The sequence below is a fragment of the Acanthochromis polyacanthus genome, chromosome 15 (assembly GCF_021347895.1).
Source record: "Acanthochromis polyacanthus isolate Apoly-LR-REF ecotype Palm Island chromosome 15, KAUST_Apoly_ChrSc, whole genome shotgun sequence".
NCBI lineage: Eukaryota > Metazoa > Chordata > Actinopteri > Pomacentridae > Acanthochromis > Acanthochromis polyacanthus.
In genome coordinates this window covers 34,010,291-34,029,669 of record NC_067127.1, presented here as the reverse complement: position 1 = coordinate 34,029,669, position 19,379 = coordinate 34,010,291, and the positions used below count along the sequence as shown (strand labels likewise).

At 41.3% G+C, this 19,379-nt stretch overlaps 2 protein-coding genes across 5 annotated transcripts in view; one reads left to right on the top strand and one right to left on the bottom strand.

Annotated features, from left to right (window-relative positions):
* The first annotated feature begins 661 nt into the window (after positions 1-661).
* On the top strand, positions 662-14,221 carry lrrc41 (leucine rich repeat containing 41). Of its 4 annotated transcripts, XR_002596727.2 has the most exons (11): positions 662-854; positions 2,030-2,116; positions 2,261-2,319; positions 2,412-3,210; positions 4,326-4,562; positions 4,845-5,012; positions 5,990-6,088; positions 8,888-9,016; positions 10,461-10,533; positions 11,990-13,247; positions 13,378-14,221. XR_002596727.2 is itself a non-coding variant. In XM_022215595.2 (10 exons), exons 1-10 carry the CDS (start codon positions 749-751, stop codon positions 12,207-12,209), a joined length of 1,974 nt encoding a protein of 657 aa, XP_022071287.1. In that variant the 5' UTR covers positions 662-748; the 3' UTR covers positions 12,210-14,221. The 4 variants fall into 4 exon arrangements, 3 of the variants coding, with proteins under 3 accessions (XP_022071287.1, XP_022071286.1, XP_051815908.1); XM_022215595.2 differs by having other exon boundaries at positions 4,848-5,012; positions 11,990-14,221; XM_022215594.2 differs by having other exon boundaries at positions 11,990-14,221.
* arhgap39 (Rho GTPase activating protein 39) overlaps positions 12,607-19,379 on the bottom strand; it is a 43,544-nt gene continuing 36,771 nt past the window's right edge. The window contains exon 11 of the mRNA XM_051960156.1: positions 12,607-18,717. Coding sequence (XP_051816116.1) covers positions 18,523-18,717 — 195 coding nt within the window. The 3' untranslated portion in view covers positions 12,607-18,522. The remainder of the gene's footprint in view (positions 18,718-19,379) is intronic.

Genomic DNA, 19,379 nt, shown 5'->3' with positions numbered 1-19,379 from the left:
ACCCTGTTACAGTGAGCAGAGTAGGGTTAGCAAACAACAAATAAAACATGAAATAAATAAAAAAGGTGCCATTAAGCTGAGCAAATCAAGTTTTTGATAGCTTATTACCTATTTTTGATAATATCAAGCAGAAAATTGTTAATGAGAAGGTTTATTTTCCAAAAATGTTGAAGCTCAAATTCTCCAGGTCTGGAATTACCCACTAAGTAAAAGCAAAGAAGTGACACCAGCACTACAGAGGGCTCATGAGATTTAATATAATATAATATATATAGTATTAGGTATTACATTGGGTTCAGGAGGTCATTTGTACCGACCACGATAAGACTTTACAACGGCTCTTGCTAATATGCACTTTACTACTATTGATAGTAGCTTTTAACCTGTTATTTATCTTTTTTACTGTGTATGGATGAGTCTGAATGTATGTCACACACTGTGGGCTGCTGGAAACCTGAATTTCTCCTCTGGGGATGAATAAAGTATCTTTATCTTATGTATCTGTAGTATGTGGACATGTAGTTTCACTATGGGCACTGGAAGGAAAAAGGACGGCTGGAGATAGGTTTTTTTTTTTCTGGAGCCATGTTTCTCTTTGTCGTCCAGTCCGGCAGGTGGTGATAATGCAGCTTAAAGCTTTTGAATCAAAAGAAGAAGAACCGTTTGTTTATCAGTCACATAAACGACAGCGAAGAAGAGCGGATGGAGCCAGAGCTAAGCAGAAGCTGACTGGAATATACGCTGAAAGATGTCGAACACAGAGCACAGGGACCTGACGAAGATACGTCTGAAAGAAATATGTTTCGGTGCTGTCAGGAAGCATTTTGCTGCTCTGGGCACCGAGGCTGTTCTCGGTAAGTCCAGCCTGCTCTGCTGTAACGGTAACGTTAACCAACGGTAACTAACCGGCAGTTGGAGAGATGCTGTGTCCCTGCAGTCACTCACCTGTTCGATAGTAGGGTTTATTTTACACCCCAAGGCTAACTTTCTTTTATATCCTTTATTAATTAATTTATCGTCCAGTCCAATCAGTAGTAAAACAACATGTGTGACTGAGGTGTAGCTGTGGGTCTGGATGTAGGGATGAAGAACTCTGGAAACAAACTGCTCAACAACGTAAGACAGACTAAGAACCCGACTACAGGCTGGATGGACACACGTCTCCTTCTGAGCAGAACATAGTTATTGTGTATAAATCAAGTTAGAATCATCTTATGAGCATTATCAACATTTAGAGAGCATTTCTTCAGCAGCTGTTCAGGTTGTAATCAACTGTGAGTCATAAAAAGTCTCATTGTGTTGTCATGTACAGGGTGGGCCATAAGTTTCCACACACAGGAAGAATAAACATTTTATGTTGGACAACCGTTTTTATTTCTATAATGCGCTCTATATGATGACCATTGTTTCAATAACGCATATTAATACGCGTTTTTCACTGTTGATGAACTTGTATTTTCACAGTTGAAGTCATGCTTGTAATGACGTTAGTGATACGTTCCTTGAGATGATTTATGTCTCGTATCTTCACCTGATACACCATGGCCTTCAAGTGCCCCCAGAGATAGTGTCAAGCTCATCTTCTAGGGTATCCGAAACTTAAAAAAAAATACATTATGCATTTTCCTATGTATGGAAACTTATGGCCCACCCTGTACTTCTACATGGCGGTCTTGCTGACAAAAGCAAATGATAAGACTGACCCAAAAATGACTATTTGGTTTTACATAGATTTGCTGAAAACAAAAAAAAGTAGTGAAACAATCTAAGTGACAGTGTCCTCTCAGAAAGCCTTCTGAACCACTGTTAAACACACAGGCAGTGTGCTTCTCTGGTATGAGTTTTTGTTATTGCCTTGTATCTTGGTTTGTTATCTTCCCAGTTTCATAGTAGCAACACCACTTCTTCATAGTAGCAGTAGATGAGTAGAATTGTTCTTTTTTTTTTTTTTAAACTCTTGTGCTGCTCAGAGGTGTAGAGGGAGGTGATGTCCTCGGTCAGATTGTCTTATTTTCTCTGTATAACTTAGGTCTTCCAACGCCTCTCATGAAAGATCTTCTTCCTCACCTGACCATATGTCAGCTCGATGAACTCCAACCTGTGCTAAACCAGAAAGGTAAGAACTGTGGGTGAAGTATAAAGATGGTGTTGGGGGATTCTTTTGTGATCATTACAGAGATGGAGGATGGATGTTTATTTCATAAGACAATTCATTATTACGTTCCTTTTTGATGTCATGTTTTTGTTTGCCTTCTTTCAGGGATATCCACTCACTCTGAATGGGTTAGAGTCCTACGGGACATGTATGGACCGAACCATGTGGGTTTAAAGTCTTCTTTAATCATAAAAATTCACATATATAGTAATTATCCAGAGCTCAGATGTGATATGTTCCCTGTGTTATATTTCAGGCCATAGACTTGCATTCAGAAGAAGAGGCCAAACATGAAGTTATGAGAATACTTTTTCCACTTGTATTCTATGGCTTCACAAACTCCTATGTCAAAAGAAACCTCAGACATTTAAGCAGTCCATCTTTCCTGTGGGCTGCAGCTAAATGTATCCAACACTTTTTACTTGTTACCAGCTTGCATAAGCCCCTTCAAAGTTTAACTGCTGAGCAGTGGCCTCTTCTGAACCTTTTGGAGAAGCGTATTAAGAGTGTTGGTGTGTCGCAACCTATTGATCTATCAAAGAGGACGACACAAAGTGGGCTGTATGTCCTCCATCGCCTGCTTGACCATGGGGTGGCTACAAAACTTGTTGTGCATGTGCAGTGTCCCATCGTCCTGGCCTGGCTCCTACATAAACGGGGATCTCAGTATGTAAACCTGGAGCTGAAGAAACTAATGCACTGCAGAAAGGCAAGCTGGATTTCAGGAGCCCCTACTGTCAGAACAGAAGGGGCCAGTTGCAGTCCAGGTCTTCAGGCAAGGGATGATCAGGATGACCAAGTTATTCCTTGCAAAAGATCAAAGATGGACTCAGTATCTGTACTGGAGGATGAATCTGGAAAGGAAAATTCTATTGTGGACCCACAAGTTCTCTGTCGAGCCTTTACGCCATGTGATGACCTCAGAGCAGAAGCGTGTCCGTGGGGACAGATCACTTGTCTGAAGATCACACAATGTGGGCCTGACTGTCTGGAAGTCCTGTACTCTGCCCTACCCACGTTTTTCTGCCTTCACTCCCTAAGTCTTCACAGCACTTGTAAGTTTGCACTTTGTTAAGGAATCATTTATGGTCTAGTGACAGGGGTGTAAAGTGTATTTCTCCCAAACTGCTCAGTAAGTTTGGGAGACCAACGTGTAGTATAACAGGAGGAACAACATTTGATGTGGCATTTCTTTGTTCTATTTTTTTAGTAAACTCTGTGGGTCCAGCGTTTTAGAAGTCTATTAATGTCTCCATACTTGCCCTCCTGGAACAACAATTCTTAAAAGTATTAACCCCCATTGTGTGCTTCATCCTTTTGTTTGTTTTTTACATGAAGTCATTGTCAATACAATTAGTTTTTGACAAGAATTTACCTATCTTTGACATCTTAATATAAAAGTTAGAACAGATTTTTCCAAAAAAAATATATAAGGTACAGTACACCGTTTCCATTGTTATACAGATGACACCCAGCTATGTTTATCTATGAAGTCAGATGACACTAATTAGTTTGTCAAACCTCAATAATGTCTTAAAGACATGAAGTACCTTGAGGCCTTATGACCAGCAATTTTCTTCTTTTAGAACCAGACGAAGCTTAAGCTACCCCAACACACAGTCTAACCAGATACTTACTATAGGTGATGTCAAATACAATTTTGGAGTTATTTTTGACCAAAATGTGTCTTATAATTCACACTTAAAATAGCTCTGTAGGAACACACTGTTTCAGAGTAATGTTCTGAAACTAGGCCATGCATCTGTTACTGCTCGGCTGGACTGTTGCTATTCCAGATGATCCAATATGCTGCAGCCAGAGTTCTGGATCAGAGCCTTCAGTGATCAGTTCCTCTGCTGTGGAATCAGCCCCCAGTTTGTGTCTGGCTCCCAGGAGTCAGACACCCTCTCTACTTTTATGATCAGGCTTACTTATAAAAGCTTATCATTTGGGTGGGACAGGGTTGTATTTTAATGCAGAAATAACAACAAAATACTTCTTTCAGTTTACATTTGTTTTAATATGAAACTCTTGTTAATTTGTGGCCCTTACATGACAAACACTGCATGTTATCCAGGAGCCATTCCTTCTTTTGTGAATCAACATGAATCCAGGTTAATGAATATTGGCCTGCTGTATGCTCTGTTGGAATTCCTTTGTTTTTGTACAGTGACCTTCAGGTACTCGGATGTTTTGGACTTGGCCAGAGCCCTGAAGCAGCTGTCTGACAGCTCTTGCAGCTCCCTCACTGATCTGTGTGTCAGCATCCTGCCAAACACCAACCTCCTGGAGATCCTGCTGGATGCAAGCCCCACAGTGACATCCCTAGACGTGGAGATCCACACTGTGATGTTCGAGCCATACTTCTTACCACTTCATCCCAGGACCGCTGAGTCAGACATGCCAGGTGCTGTCCAGTAACACTTGAAGTGAGCAGGATTAGGGATGTGCTGTACCCACAGACTGCATCGATGATGTCAGTCTCACTAGTTAGACTCTTATTCAAATATCGGCTTACTTTCAGTAAGTTTAGATACTGAGTTAGCAACTTCTGCAGAGTTAAGATATGTAGTGTAATTATATGACATCATTTTTGCTTTAAAAAATGACTTAAAATGTAATTGCATGAATGAATACTAAAGCAGTGAAATTATTAAGACTAAGTGACTGTTTTCCAACCTTCTTTCAGCAGTACTGCTCCTTGAGAAGCTGAAGGTCAAAGTAGCTGAGGTCCAAACAGATCTGCATTTCATGACGTCTGTGCTGAGGCGCTCTCCACGTCTCACCTCACTTCACGTAGCTGGGATGAGATTACCCACCGGCTCCTCTCAAAGCCAACTCCTCACCACCCTCTCTGGTAGTGTGTCTTGTCAGTCTGCGAGGTTCACCACAATTTGAGTGTCCAGATGTTCTGAATGGTGTACAAAAAAGTCCAGGGTACTGTGTTGTAAGATTCTTAGCTTTAGGGCTGCCACATACAGAGAGGATTGTTAGTGGGTTTAAAGCTGCTAAATGGAAAAACCCAGACCAATAATAATTAACTGGCGCTACTCATTAGTATTGTGTATAAAAGGACTATCCATCCATCCATCCATCCATTCTCTATACACCGCTTTATCCTCACTAGGGTTGCAGGGGGTGCTGGAGCCTATCTCAGCTGACTTGGGTGAAGGCAGGGGACACCCTGGACAGGTCGCCAGTCTGTCGCAGGGCTATAAAAGGACTAAGTGCCATTGGGCATTGATGTTGCTCCAAAAACTATTAACAGTATATCAATGAAGGAACATGCTCTGGCTGATGTGTTCCTTCAGTACCATTCACACACACTGTACTTCCCTTTGACTCAGCTCGCAGCTGAGTGTAGAGTTAGTCAAAAAGTTCTCTCTAGTTGACAAACTACAGGGTTATTCGAAAAGAATGAGCCAGTTTCACTATGCAATATTTTGATAAGGAAAAGCAATATAAAACTCCAGCCAACTCACAAATATTTTAATCACAATCAACTTTTATTTGATGTTTAAGACCATCGAATGACAACCGCGATCAGCTCAGTGGATCGTGATATGCTGATACGGCATCTGGGAGAAATTCTCTTTTTGCATTGATGTTGCCCGTGCTGCAGGCGGTGGCCACATTGAACACTTGTAAGACAGGAAATAAAAGTTGATTGTAAGTAGAATACTTGTGACTTGGCTGGAGTTTTTTTTATTGCTTTTCCTTATTAAAATATTGCATGATGAATTCGGTTCATTCTTCTTGAAGGATGTGTTGGTGTATTTCTAAACCAAATATACTCTGAAATGCAGTCAGTAATGATATGTGGTTACCTTTTAGTGTCTAATCCCTGTTTGAAGACTCTCAACTTGGAGGACATGAAGCTGTGTGATTGTCTCCCTGATGTTCTGAATCTACTGGGAGAGTGCAAATTAGAAGGTAAGAAAAGGAAAAGCCAACAATAGAGGCACCTGTTGTCAGTCTTCTCCTAAATGTAAACTTGCTTATAAATACTAATGTATAGGGCCCTTCCAAAAAAACGAAACTATACTGGTGAAAAGGAGTGTAGACTAGAGTTGATTTTAGCTCTGTGTGATCTGCAAGACATGCAACACTATCTTGTGAGGTTTTGCCATAAGTATGTGTTAGCTTGTTTAAGCTACACTGTGAACTCTCAGACCAGAATGACTTGCTTCCACTCTTGACTCTCAACAGGCCTCAGTTTTAGATATTACTGGAAAGAGTAGTCCATGTAGTACATGCAGAGGAAGCCAGCATGGTCATGAGGTTCGTGACCTTAGTTTTTGTTGTCTGGCCATGTCGGAAAAAGTTGTGATTTTGGACCTCTGTGGATTACAAGTATGGACTGCTGTGAGAAATGTGAACAGCCACTATCCACATCTTTCTAATCTTTGTAAATGACCTGTAAGACACCTCAACGACACAGAAATGGCGTTTAACTCTTAAAGAAACTTTTTTACCATAAATGAATTAACCAAGCAGCTGTTTTTGCTGCTGTGAAGGCACTATCTTTTTCCCTACAGAGACCCTTGATTGCTGTATGTTTAGAAGTGCAGTGATGTCCGCTAGGCACCACTCAGCCACCACCTCAATGCCCCCTGCCTAAGATTGTGTAGGTCCCTGTTGTGTTTCCAACTCAGCTGTGACTTATCAGTCCCTGGACAGAGGACCTGTAGGGTGTGCTGTGGTATCTGGTACCAGTGGATCCTTTGGGTCCTGTGAGTTTCAGAGTGGGGCCTCCATGAATCAGGCTTATTCCTGTGAAGTTGCAATCGTATTCGGATGTGGAGGGGATTTGGAGGCCTGGTCAGTGGTTTGGGTTCTTTATTGTTCTCCTTGAGCGGTGTGGGCCTGTGGTAGTTACCTCTATCCTGCTTTTAGAGGCCACTGCTGTTGAGTGATGGTATGCTAGGTCTGTAAAAATATTAATATGTGTATCAATGTAGTGTCTGCATGAACGCCTGGACCTATGGTTCCCAACAGGACACGCCTTTCACAACTTTTTGATTCAAAAATTTCCTCACTGGGACTCCTATGGTGCCATAATTGGGTCAAAAATCACGCACACGTAAGTCTCTCTCTCTCGCGCGCGTGCGTGAAACACGTACCCCGCGCGAGTGGAATAAAGTCTCCACGGGCACAAAAAACACTCTGCGCACGTAGCAATGTCTCCGTGCGCGAGGAGGCATTGCTACGCGTGTGCAGACCAAGCTCCGTGCGTCCAGTGTCTCACGAAACTGTCCTCCTGCGTGCGTGGAGCTCTGATCTACGACTTTTGACCCTGTACTCGCTGTACTAAAGGCTGACAGCCCCGCAATGGAGCACTGAGACCTCCCGTTTAGAGCCAGAAATACGTGGAGACACTCATCCACCGGCAGTTGGAGATCCGGGCTCGGTTCTCTGTGTGTTCGGCGGAGTTGCAGTCCATGGGCACAGCAGAACAGCGGCAGCAGCATCAAAGGGGCTCCAGGGGACTGTGTCATTTCCTTTCTTGTATACAGTGGCATCCCACGTGGGGGGGTGAGTTCTTGCTGTCGCAGACAGCCAATCATAGGGAGGTTGTGGTGAGCACTGGTATCTGCACACAAAGGGTCAAAAGTCTTCTCCCCGCGCGCGTAGATGAGAGCTCCACGCACGCAGGAGGACAGTTTCGTGAGACACTGGACACACGGAGCTTGGTCTGCACACGTGTAGCAATGTCTCCACGCGCGTCGGAGGCTCCTCGCGCACGGAGACATTGCTACGCGTGCGCAGAGTGTTTTTTGCACCCGTGGAGACTTTTTTCCACTCGCGCGGGGTACGTGTTTCGCATGCGCGAGAGAGTGTTACGTGCGCGTGACTTTTGACCCAATTATGGCACCATAGACTCCGAAGGGATTCATAGTTAAATATAGTTTTGCAGTGGCACCATATATTCATGTAAAGACCACCATGTACCAAATATCAGTACTGAGTTTCTAGTGACTGTTACAGCTCTTAATTTCTATGATGGAATGTTTGGAATACATGCATCTTTGTTCCAAAAGACAATCATGCATGTTGGTTCTTTTATAGTTTTATTGCAGGTCTTCTGAAAATATCAAAATCTGCTGTCCATACAATAATTGTAATATTTGCTTAAATGCCCTTTGGTCATTTTCACCTCAACTAGGTACTGAAGTAAGAGTTATAGGTGTATATAGTTGGTATTATAAACACAATACTGCCATAATATACATGTTTTTTTTACAAGTGTGGGTATGTGTATGTGTTTGTTCTCTTTGTGTTGCTTGTCGGTTCTCCATCTGCTATCCTGCCATCTGCATCCTCGCTCCTCCTCTTTCCTTCCCACTGTCACTGACTGCTTGCTGATAGGGAATCCAAAGGTAACTTTGGATTGTTGGGTTCTTTGTTTAAAATTTATGAAGTCTTGGCCTCACTGTATGAAGTACTGTGAGATGATATGTTGTGAAATGGCGCTATATAAATAAATTGCAATTCAATGTAATTGCATGTAAACGTTTGCTCACAGATGTATTTAGTATGAATGTGGATGACATGTATTCAAGTTCCTAAAAGAAACGGATACAACGTGCAAAAATGGCTTGATGCATCTATAAGAGCTTCCTTTGGCATTCTTTTCAGATGGAGAAGTGAAACAGAATATAGTCCATGTTTTATAGTTTGCACTAAACCCAGTCCAGAGTGGAATTGTTTGACTCCTTCTCTCTCTGTCAGAGCTGCATTTGAATGACTGCCGCCTTCTTGAGAAGTGTACTGACAAAGAAGAGACGCTGCAGCAGCTGGTGGGTGCTCTGAAGACAGTGGCTTCTCTCCACACACTAAGCCTGGCTCAGAATCGACTGGGTAAGCACAATCTGCACAATCTCCGTCTAATGGAGCTTAATTCAGGATTGAATCTGTACCAGTACTACAACTGGTCACCAGTTAGGAGCTAAGCAGTATAAAGGGAACTGGCTGACAACCCCTATTAAGGTATTCAGGCTTCCAGTGATTTCAAGTTTGTAATTATTAAAAACCAGATGCTTTGCTTCTGTTTATCATTTAATATGATTCTGCTCTAGGTAGCTAGTGGACCATCAGACAAAGCACAAGGAATTGTATCAAAGCTTTTGTGTGGGTTATGAGATTGTTGTTTTGTTTTTTTTTAAATAGATCTCTAAGTTAACAATTACCAAAGGGAAAAAAATAAATGAATATAATCTCCACCTTGGACTAACTGCAGCTTGATGTATAGCCAGAGAAAGGAGATAATTAATTCAGTTATATCATCAGTGGTGTCAGAAGAGATGCAAGGCAGCTTCCATGGAGCTCCTCACAGCAAATTTATGCATAGTTAGAAAATCCACAATCGGAATGAACTCCTTGAGTTCATGAGAACATTGCAGATGTTACAGAGCCGTCCCATTATACTGCCAGTCAAAGGTTTGGACACTAGGGTTATAACTTTTTGAACTTTTTTTTTCCAAAATCAAAGTCCTGCATCATGATTGGATGAACTTTTTGGTATAACTGAAGAAACCAAACTCAATTTTCAACACTCTTTTAAGAAAGTCCCCCTGAAACAAAAAAGTATTAAATACACATTGCACGAGAGCTCGCGCCAAAACCGGTGTTTTGACGTGAGCTCTCGCGCGATTTCGGAACAAGATTTGCTTTATAGCATCCTGAGATTTGGATACAGACCACAACAAAGAGCGATCGCCAGGTAATGTGGAGGTTTTCGTTCACTTCTCATCTCTAGTATGTTGTGGGACACTCGTTGAGACTTTCTGAGCCGGTCAGTGTGGGGAAAAAAGCACGTTAGGGCGGACTTTGGGGGCGCCAGCTGCCCCATACTTTTCGCTAGCCGAGCTGCTAGCTGAGCTGCTAAGCTGCCTGCCTGGCTAAATACTGGAGCTATGTCGAAAATTCATTTCTCCATCACTCACATGTATGAAATGACATGAAAACAGACCCCAGGTTGAAAAAAACCGAAGTTCCCCTTTAAAGGATCTGCTGCTGACATCTTGGTCCAGATACCACAGCACACCTTCAGGGGTTTAGTGGAGTCCGTGCCTCGATGGGTCAGGGCTGTTTGGGCAGCAAAAGAGGGACCGACACAATATTAGACAGCTGATCATAACGTTATGCCTGATCGGTGTATAAATGACTGCAGGTTGAAACAAACTATTCTGTTGAGGACAAAGGTCTTAACCTCAACAGAAAGGTGAATTGTGTCAGTGCTGTTGTGTTTTTATACCTATGAGTAGTTAAATTAAATGTCTCAATTGTTTAATTCTGTCAACAGCCAAGCATGTGTGTGCCCTGGCAGAGCTCTTCTCAGGATCCTCACCAAGCTCAGTGACACGACTCAATATCAGGTAAGAGCTGAACAACAGCTAGCACAGATTCTAATGTCTGCTCATGGGCTGCTTTTTCCAAGTTGTTTTCATGCTGCCAAACAAGACTTAAAATGTGTCCAGTTGGAATTTGGAACTTTAAATGTGCAAAAGAGGTATTATCTCATAAACATGTGAAAAGCTTGCATCCATGTTCAGATCACTCATCTGAACAAATCGGGTTCCGGATTCTGTGTTCATTCTGTTGACCAATCGGAGTGAAGTGTGGAGGGGATTCTGGATGTCTCTTCCTACCACCCCATTGATCAGAAAGTACTGTCAACAGATCACTGTGAAACCTCTCCACTTTTGATTACACACATTTTTCTATTGTTCAATGTGGACAATACACACAAGTGTAAAAAAATACACTGAAATCTATAATTTGGATGTTTTCTTTTCAATCATGTGAAAGAAGATGTCTAATGGAAGCAGCATAGACTCAAATGTTAACACTGACCAGTGCACGAAAAACTGTTGTAGTGTCTCACTTTAAAAAAATAAAAATAAAAAATTGAATGAAATTGACCCTGGACCCTGATGAGCAGAATATAGCAGACAAAAACACAAAAGCCATATGGATTAAACTTTGATTGAAGTTATCCTACACTGCAGTCAAACAGAGAATACTTGTTAACTTGTGTATTTGGGCAGATTGAAAGGCTTAAACAGATATTTCCACCACCATTTTGGATTCCTGATGCATTTTTTTTCAAGTAACAAATATTATTGAAGACAATGATGAGATAGCAGCACAGAGATCATCCACTGCTGGTTTAAAGTGATGGTTGTGATGAATATGGTTTTAGTTGAAGTCTGAATAACTGTCCGGTGTGAAGCCACTGAAACACTCTGTGGCAGGCTGCATCATACGTACTAGTCTAATCAGTAGCTTAAATGTATTTAGCTCATGCTTCTGTATTTTTACTCCGTGAATTAATGTGATGATCAGCATACGTTTGGCCTTCTGTCTGTCTGTCAGCAACATTACTCAAAAACAGACCAAGGGATTTGGATGAAATTTTCAGGGAAGGTCAGAAATGACACAAGGACCAAGTGATTAGATTTTAGCAGTGATGCAACTAATAGTCTGGATCCATGGATTTGTTAAAGATATCGTATCATTGTTGGATAGGGGCATGGTGTCACTGTAACCATGACAACAAGTGAACACTACATCAGCTGCTTGCTGACGATCACAAGATTGCGATCTTACTACAAATAAACCGCTGTGGACTTATCAGGACTTTTCTGTTGGAAATGACACGAGGACTGACTCGCCTAGGCCGAGCACTGCCCTCTGAGTGCTTTTCTTGTTAAATGTCAGTTTGAATGCAGAACTTTGATTTGTGACTTCCACCTCTATGACATGTACAGTAAGAGGACTAAACAATGTTGTGTATCATGATGTCTGTGTGCTGCATGTTGTCCCGGACAGCTCCAACTTCATTCAGCCTGCTGAGCTGCTGGAGTTTGCTAAGCGACTGGAGACACATCGCCCCCCACACCAGCTGACGCTCGACCTCAGGAAGAACCCCGGGGATCGAGACCCTGACACGTGGAACGCTGCACTGAAGAGGCTTCGTCCCTTCAGTGTTCTGCTGGTTGAAGGCTGGAAATCCACTGACACAATGGTGGAGCACATTAGCAACATGTGAACAGAGCTAGGGAAGAATCCCAGCATCCAAAGCTGGCTGTAAAAAGTTAGTACTTGAAAGTTTGGAACTTTTTAAAAAACATTTTATCTCAGAAGAGTGACTGTGATCAGTTTTAGTACAGTTACAGATTCCAATGAGAGGTTTTCATTGTTTAGGAAAAACCTCAAAACACAAAAAACCATGCCTGCAGCATGTGTCACTTTTTTTCTGTACGGGTGGCAATCTGTCAGTTTACACAACACTGCTGGGAATAAGGATGGGCAGCAGACACATGGTTTTAAAAGTTCAAAGGACATGAGAATGTGGATAGCTCTGCTTTGTAACGTTTTAGTAGTGACCTATTCTGTGTGTGCAGGTTCACAGGAAAATAAAAATAAAAGCACATCCAATGTTAGTATGACATTTGAATAATTTATTAAACCAACATTTGTTACACTTCCAGAGTCTTCTCTCAGACAGAGTGTGAGTGACAGTGGACAAGATAGAACTGAAAAACCTGGAGGACTGACGTCGAGGTGCAGAACAGTTTCACAGCAGCTGTCTTGCACCTTCTCTTGTCACTTTCTTACATTAGACGAACAGCATCGACAACGACTACCAATTCATCATTAGTAGGAACCAAGTAGAAAAAACAATCAGAAAAAAATGGATTAGAAAGAGCTTAATATTTTTCTTAGTGGATTTTTTAAAGCTAAATACTGAAGCACTTCTTCACTGTAAATTCAGTTTGTTTTCCTTGTATATTGTCATGTTTTAGTAAATTCAAGTTGAAGAGAGTGAAGACCCTATGTCTGCATGCTAATTGGTTGATTTGCTGGGTCTATCTACAACCATCTCTTACATAAAACAAAAACACTCACAAACACACCACATACACGCTCATACACACTGCTGCAACATTTCAGCCCGACCACGGCTGAGGCTTCTCATTTACTAAGTGGTTTTACACAAAACAAAAAAGATCAAAAACATTTGGCTGTATTCATACCTCATAAAGAAGTCACTTTTCATTGAGTAAGAGGTTCAGATTCCTTTCTTGTAGGAGTGATTTGTAACTGAAATTTATCTCCCTTTTTTTTTTTTTTTTTTTTCTCTGAGACAGCAGTCACAACAGATGATAAACCTTCATGTCAAAAACCCATTCACTGATTCAGTCATAATATGAAAGCAGTTTGAGATTCCAACCTCTGACATGATGTAATCTTTTCCATCTCTGTCGGTGGGAAGCAAATTGGACCCTGGTTACTTACAAGTGTAGCTCACATATTATCTCTTGTCAGTTTATAAGCTAGTCAGCTGTTCATTGCAGGCTTGCTAGGGTGTTTTTTTTTTTTGTAAAGTTAGGAAAATGATCAAACCTGGAACCCCCATAATGAGGAGAGACATTGCAACAAACATGCAGTGTCTGACAGCTAAAACATTGTGTAGGCTTCCATGTCTAAATAGTTTACATGTGTGAAATAAGGTCCAACTGGCAAAGTGGAGCTTTGGAGCTGTTGGAAGTCATGATGTATACTTTAAACAGGTCTAAGCTAGTTCCTGCTTTGTTCCAAGGTAGGCTAGATGCTTGCCTGTGGATGAGAAGGAATCAGTATTTGTTTGATCAGTAAGCAGTCTGTGAAACTCTCCACAAGTGAGGACAGCTGAGTGTGACAATGTCTCAAACCGACCACCTGACAATGACTGATAAAGTAGGTTTAGATGGAATTCTTAATCAGGGTAATTAATAGGGTTCAGATAGTTCTTTGAGCTGGCTCATTTCAAACCTACAGGAGACAACAGATGTGAGTACAACCCGGTGCAATATCAGCTGTCAAAAGATTTCAAACTGCATCACTCTCTCCAGCATTTTTTGTTTTATTTCTCTTTTTATTTTTATTTTCATTCTTATTACTTGCTCTAGATTTGTATATATATTTCTCCCTATTTCTTCATTATGTCATTGTTGCACTGACTGCTCTATGTGCCTTTTTAATTGCCCCCTGGGTACAAATAAAGATTTCAGAGTCTGAGACTGAATGTTTTATGCCTTTGAAGATAAGCTGATCTGTCAGTTGTAATGCACGTGTAAATGATCAACTGAGGCATAATGTTGTTGAAATAGATCCTGTTTTTCTTAAGAAATTTCAGGTGTTCATCATGTTTTGTAAAAAGATAATTCATTCAATGTGAATATTTTCAGAATGTACTTTTCTGAACTGAAACAACGGGAAAAAATAGAGTTGTGATTTCCAGGTTACAATGCTCTGATTGTACTGGTGGGGCACACTTTTGGCCCACAGATCAAATTGGGCCCCTGAACCAAAACGAGTTTGACAGATGACATTTATGAATGGCACCATGAATGCCTGTGGACAAACCAAATATTGGCTGGCAGGATGATTTCCAATCTGTAGAAGCTTGGCAGAAGAGGAAAAATCTTGCATTAATATGATAAAAAAAAAAAATCACAAAAGTTTAAAAAGGAACAAAGTAAAACTACAACCTGAGCGAGTATGTCACCACACTTGAATCAAACAGAATCCCTGTCGGGTATTTTAAAGAGAAAGCAGAGAAAACCAAGCCCTCCAGTAAACAGCTGCTGAAAATGAATGGTCACTGAAGAATGACACAAGTTGTAGTGATTTAGTCTGTCATCAGAAATAAAGGTGGACATGTGAAGTATTGAAAAAGTAAGATCTGAATCTCAGTAATGAAAGGTGTACCAGCTTTAGTTAGCATTAGTTTCTACTCTGGGTCATTTTCTGTTCGGCTATATCTAATATTAGATATTAGTAAACTGTTAGTTGAAAATTTGACCTCAGAGCAAACACCCTATTGCTCACGTAGAAATAATGCAATTACTCTAAGGTGACAGAACTGTGAATCATTTGACATTTCAGTGATATTGCACCGATATAACTTCACTTCTGTTGTATACTGTGAGGAAAGTTAAGCTAAACCCCTTCTGTAGTGTTTCCATACTAATCAGTTGCATGTTTCAGTAAACAATAATAAGAACTTGTTAATGTAGTACATTTTCAACACGTAATCTGATTCTAAGAAAGGAGTAGTTGATGTCAGGTGGTCATATTGTGGAGTTCAGAGGGAGGGAGCACTCAGTTCAGAATATGAGGAACAGCGATGCCGCTGCAGCTGACTGCTACAAACCACAATCAGGATGAAACATGAAGGGCTCTTTCTAACTACTGATTTACCAGCATCTTAAAAAGTCAAACAATTTCCTCAAATGAAGGACTTCTTTTTGGAGTATGAATCTCAGCAGTTACAGATGTCAGGGCTTAAAAACACTTTCTGGTATTTGAATGGATAGTAGGTAGAAAAATGTGAAATCCACACACTTCTAGGAAATGGGTTTAAATTGCCACTTGTAGACCTCTAACAATATGAGCAAACTTTACACTTTAACAAGACTGAAAGAAAAGAAAAAGACAAATTAAACACCCCCACCCTGTTATCTCCACAGCAGTTTCCACTGGTACCACTGGTGCTTTCTCCTCTCTTTTTTCTCTATATAGTTATTTTTACATAGTCTGTACAGTATCAATGTACATGTTGTCTGTGTGGACTGTGGATGTCGGTGAGTGAGCTGCACATCACACACGCACACAACACTCATCCCAGTCTCTTCACAAACAAAAGATTCATTTCGTCAAAGATTCATTGTGTCTCTTCGATGGAGCACACTTTCTTCCAGGTTGCTCTGAGTGTGTGTTTCTATGGAGCGTTCACAATCAACCCTTCAGATGTGTCACCCAAAAATCCAAATGAATCGGACACGTTTCAGTCATACGTCAGCATGTCCAGTATGTGCTCTAACATGCTGAAAACTACACGCCCCGTCATGCATCCACACATCAGACATACACACACTCGTGCAATAACAAAAACACACACTGGAGCCTACAATATCTCGAGAAGGCAATAAGGAAATCTCCTCAAATAAATATAAATAAATTAAATTATATAAAAAGAATGGGTTAAAAAACATAGAAATTCTGTTAAATATAGCAAAAATCTCAAATGAATACAATAAGCAACAGTACTTGCTCATGGACACAGACTGTATGAATGCAGGAAGACAGACAAGCACACACACAGCTAAACACATTCACAAATCATTAGTGAGCAGAAAGGCCTGTGGGGCTCAGTGGCGGTGATGGTGGGCTGTTGCTCTGTGAGGATGGGGCTGGGGGGTATTTCAGAAGAGCAGTCATTTCTCCGTCCCCTCCCAGGAAGTATGGGCATGCGTGCTGTGTCTGAACACCAGGTATTATAGGACCTTATTGGCAGTGCTGCTATCATCCCTCCTCCTGGATCTGTTGCTCCTGGTTACAGGAGGCTGCGGCCAATAGCCAAAGTGACAAATGCTGTGGCATGACCGGATTTCTTCAAGATTACCAAATACTAAAGGCTGCACAACTGCAGTAGATAAGTTTGTATACAATTAGAACCAAAGATCTTCTGTCATAGAGCCAGGGCAACAGTCAGTGGTTCATGGTCTTTGTTAGCACCACTTCATGCAGAACTTAGCTGAACAGTGTAGGCTTCAGCCTTCCAACATTAAGTAATTAGAACATGGACCCCATTCTGTACACTATTCTGTGCAGTACTTGACTGTACAGATTACTACTGTGATACTTCAACTGTACTGTAATAACAGTCACTGCCCCACTTCCAAATAAAAAGTTAAACGTATGAGCAAAAAACCATTCTGTAGCTCTGTTTAATGCACTGTATGTCTGCAAACAGCCAATCAGAAAAAGATATTTAGAACCAACACTACTGCCTACAGCAGGCAAGAAAAATAGGACTTTCATATTAGGCCTTAATAGATTTTTGGGAATTATTAAAACTGTCTGAGACTTATTTTGAGGGAATTGTTGTTCAGGACTTATCTGGATCTGCAGATATGGCAGAACTTGTGGAGCCAATGGTCCTTCCAGTCTCACACAGCCAGTCCTGTTTGCACAGTGCTGAAGAACTGTCTGCTGCACCTCATTATCACTGAGCTGGAGGAGAAAAGGTTCAGGAGTTCTTTGTTTCTTTAAAATTTTCAAACCTGCACCTACAAATTCTCTGCCAAACTGGCCATTTTTGGCATGAAAGTTTCTGCCTGGAGGTTGTTACGAAGAGGATTTTGAAAATAGAGCTATGTAGATGATGGTAGAAATGGAAGGTTTTTACACAAAGTCTCCATCTCATTAGTCGAAAATTACAATAAGCCAAGCAAAGAGGCAGCGTTGCCCTGAAGGAAAAACTCAACTGGGAGTGATTGAGTGTCCATGTTCTCCTCACCTAACGGCTAACAGCTAATAGAGCTGCCTTACACTGTCTTACTTTATGGCTGTTTGAAGTTTGCTGGCAGACAGCATCTCACTAACACAATGAAGTCATGTTTGTCTGTCCCTTTGAGGCAGGCCCACGAACGGTAAAGGTCCTCTGTACTGAGTTCTGAGCTCTTACCAAGTCGTGGCAGTTGAAAACACTTTGCTGGCTACAGCTTCTCCTTTTAGCTTGGCATGTGGGGTATAAACCTAGCACTGTCCGTCTGATCTAATAAAGCACTCATGAAAAGGTGCAGGCTTTACATCTTGTGAAAATCTGGTGTGGAACCCTATGGAGGCATTGATTAGCCTGTGAATGTGTGAGAGACTCGTGTAATGTATCGTCTACATGCAGTATGTTCATTTATCTCAGTGCTAACTGTTTCTCTGCATTTGAAGGTTTTGTACACTGCAAAAAGTGGAATCCTCAAGAAAGACTTTCAGTGTATGCATGTGCTGTGTATATTTGTGTGGCAGTGCATGAGTGTCTAAGCAGGGGAAAACAAATAGAAACATGTTTTTATATAAAACAGATAAGTTGGAATTAAAACAAGCCTCGGAGGTCTGAATTTGTAGTGTGCCAGTGAAGCTAATGTATGAATCCAATGACATGATGAGATCCCTGCTAATTCCTTCATACCGTATGTGTATACTGTATTAATGCATGTGAAGGCACACACAGTACTGTTATCATGTTAAACCTTTCTAACTCTGATATTGGTGTTTTTCTTACATAAATGTCAGTTTAGGGACTTCATGTACAGAAATAGAAAAACAGCTGGTTCAACTGCAGAGTGGATGAACTCAAATCAAGGCAGTTTTTGTTACTTCTAGTAAAGTAAACATGTTTGAGACGCAAGGTTTTCATCCAGCAGCAACAATGTGTATGCATGACGTTCCTGTGCTGGGGGAGTGTGCAGGGCCAGTGATGGTTAAAGGGAGAGCAGGGAAGGCTGGGGGTTAAGTGAGTGTGTGTCAGGAGGGGGCTATAGGATTCCATCCATGAAGCTTGTGTCTAGCCGCTGGATGAGCACGCGGATGAAGGACATCTCCTTGCGGGTGTTCTCAAAGATCACCCTGGGGTCATCAGACTGGCAGCGCAGACAGTTGGGAGCCATGACCATGGCCAGGTTGTTCACATCCATCTTGGTGATGGCCACATTGGCGGGTTGGGCAAATACCTACACACGACACAAAGCACAGTATTCTGAAGGTTCATTCACACTGAGGACACGTCAATGTCTTCAGCCTGAATCATGTCTGAGGTAACGTTAAGCCAGGTCTGGACATTATAGCTGAAAATGTGTCATGATGAAATGTGACATTTTAATTGCCATTGAAAATGATTACTGTACTTTCCGGACTATAAGCTGCTACTTTTTACTCACGCTTTGAACCCTGCAGCTTATACAACAATGTGGCTTAATGCCGTAAATAAATGTAGCCTCGTCACATCATAGCAATCAGATTACTGAACAGGTAACAGAGGACCAATGAAACTGTTCGATTAAAATCAAACGCACTCACACTAAATTCATCAAACCAGTCATTTTGTGCTTCATCCACACACCCTCATCATGGAAACACACGAAGAAATGCTTTTAAGTAAAAAAGCAATCGATCTGCCTGTCAAAGAATGAAATAGAGCTGCTGCACGTGAGCTGGGCTTCAATGAATCCATGGTGAGATGTTGGAGTTGGCAGCGTGAAGAACTGACGGTTTTACTGCCGTGTTACAGACACTTTAATACCGTATTTAATTAATTAAAAGTTAAAAAAAATCTTTCTGTGTAAATATCTCATGCTACAATGCAGACACCTGTGGCGTTTAGTCAGGTGCGCTC

Bases quoted from the DNA above. Each gene is read 5' to 3' on its own strand.
- lrrc41 (XM_022215594.2), top strand. From the start codon at position 749: ATGTCGAACACAGAGCACAGGGACCTGACGAAGATACGTCTGAAAGAA. The intron at 855-2,029 runs GTAAGTCCAGCC...TGTATAACTTAG, and splicing joins GGGCACCGAGGCTGTTCTCG to GTCTTCCAACGCCTCTCATG. The intron at 6,089-8,887 runs GTAAGAAAAGGA...TCTCTCTGTCAG, and splicing joins GGGAGAGTGCAAATTAGAAG to AGCTGCATTTGAATGACTGC.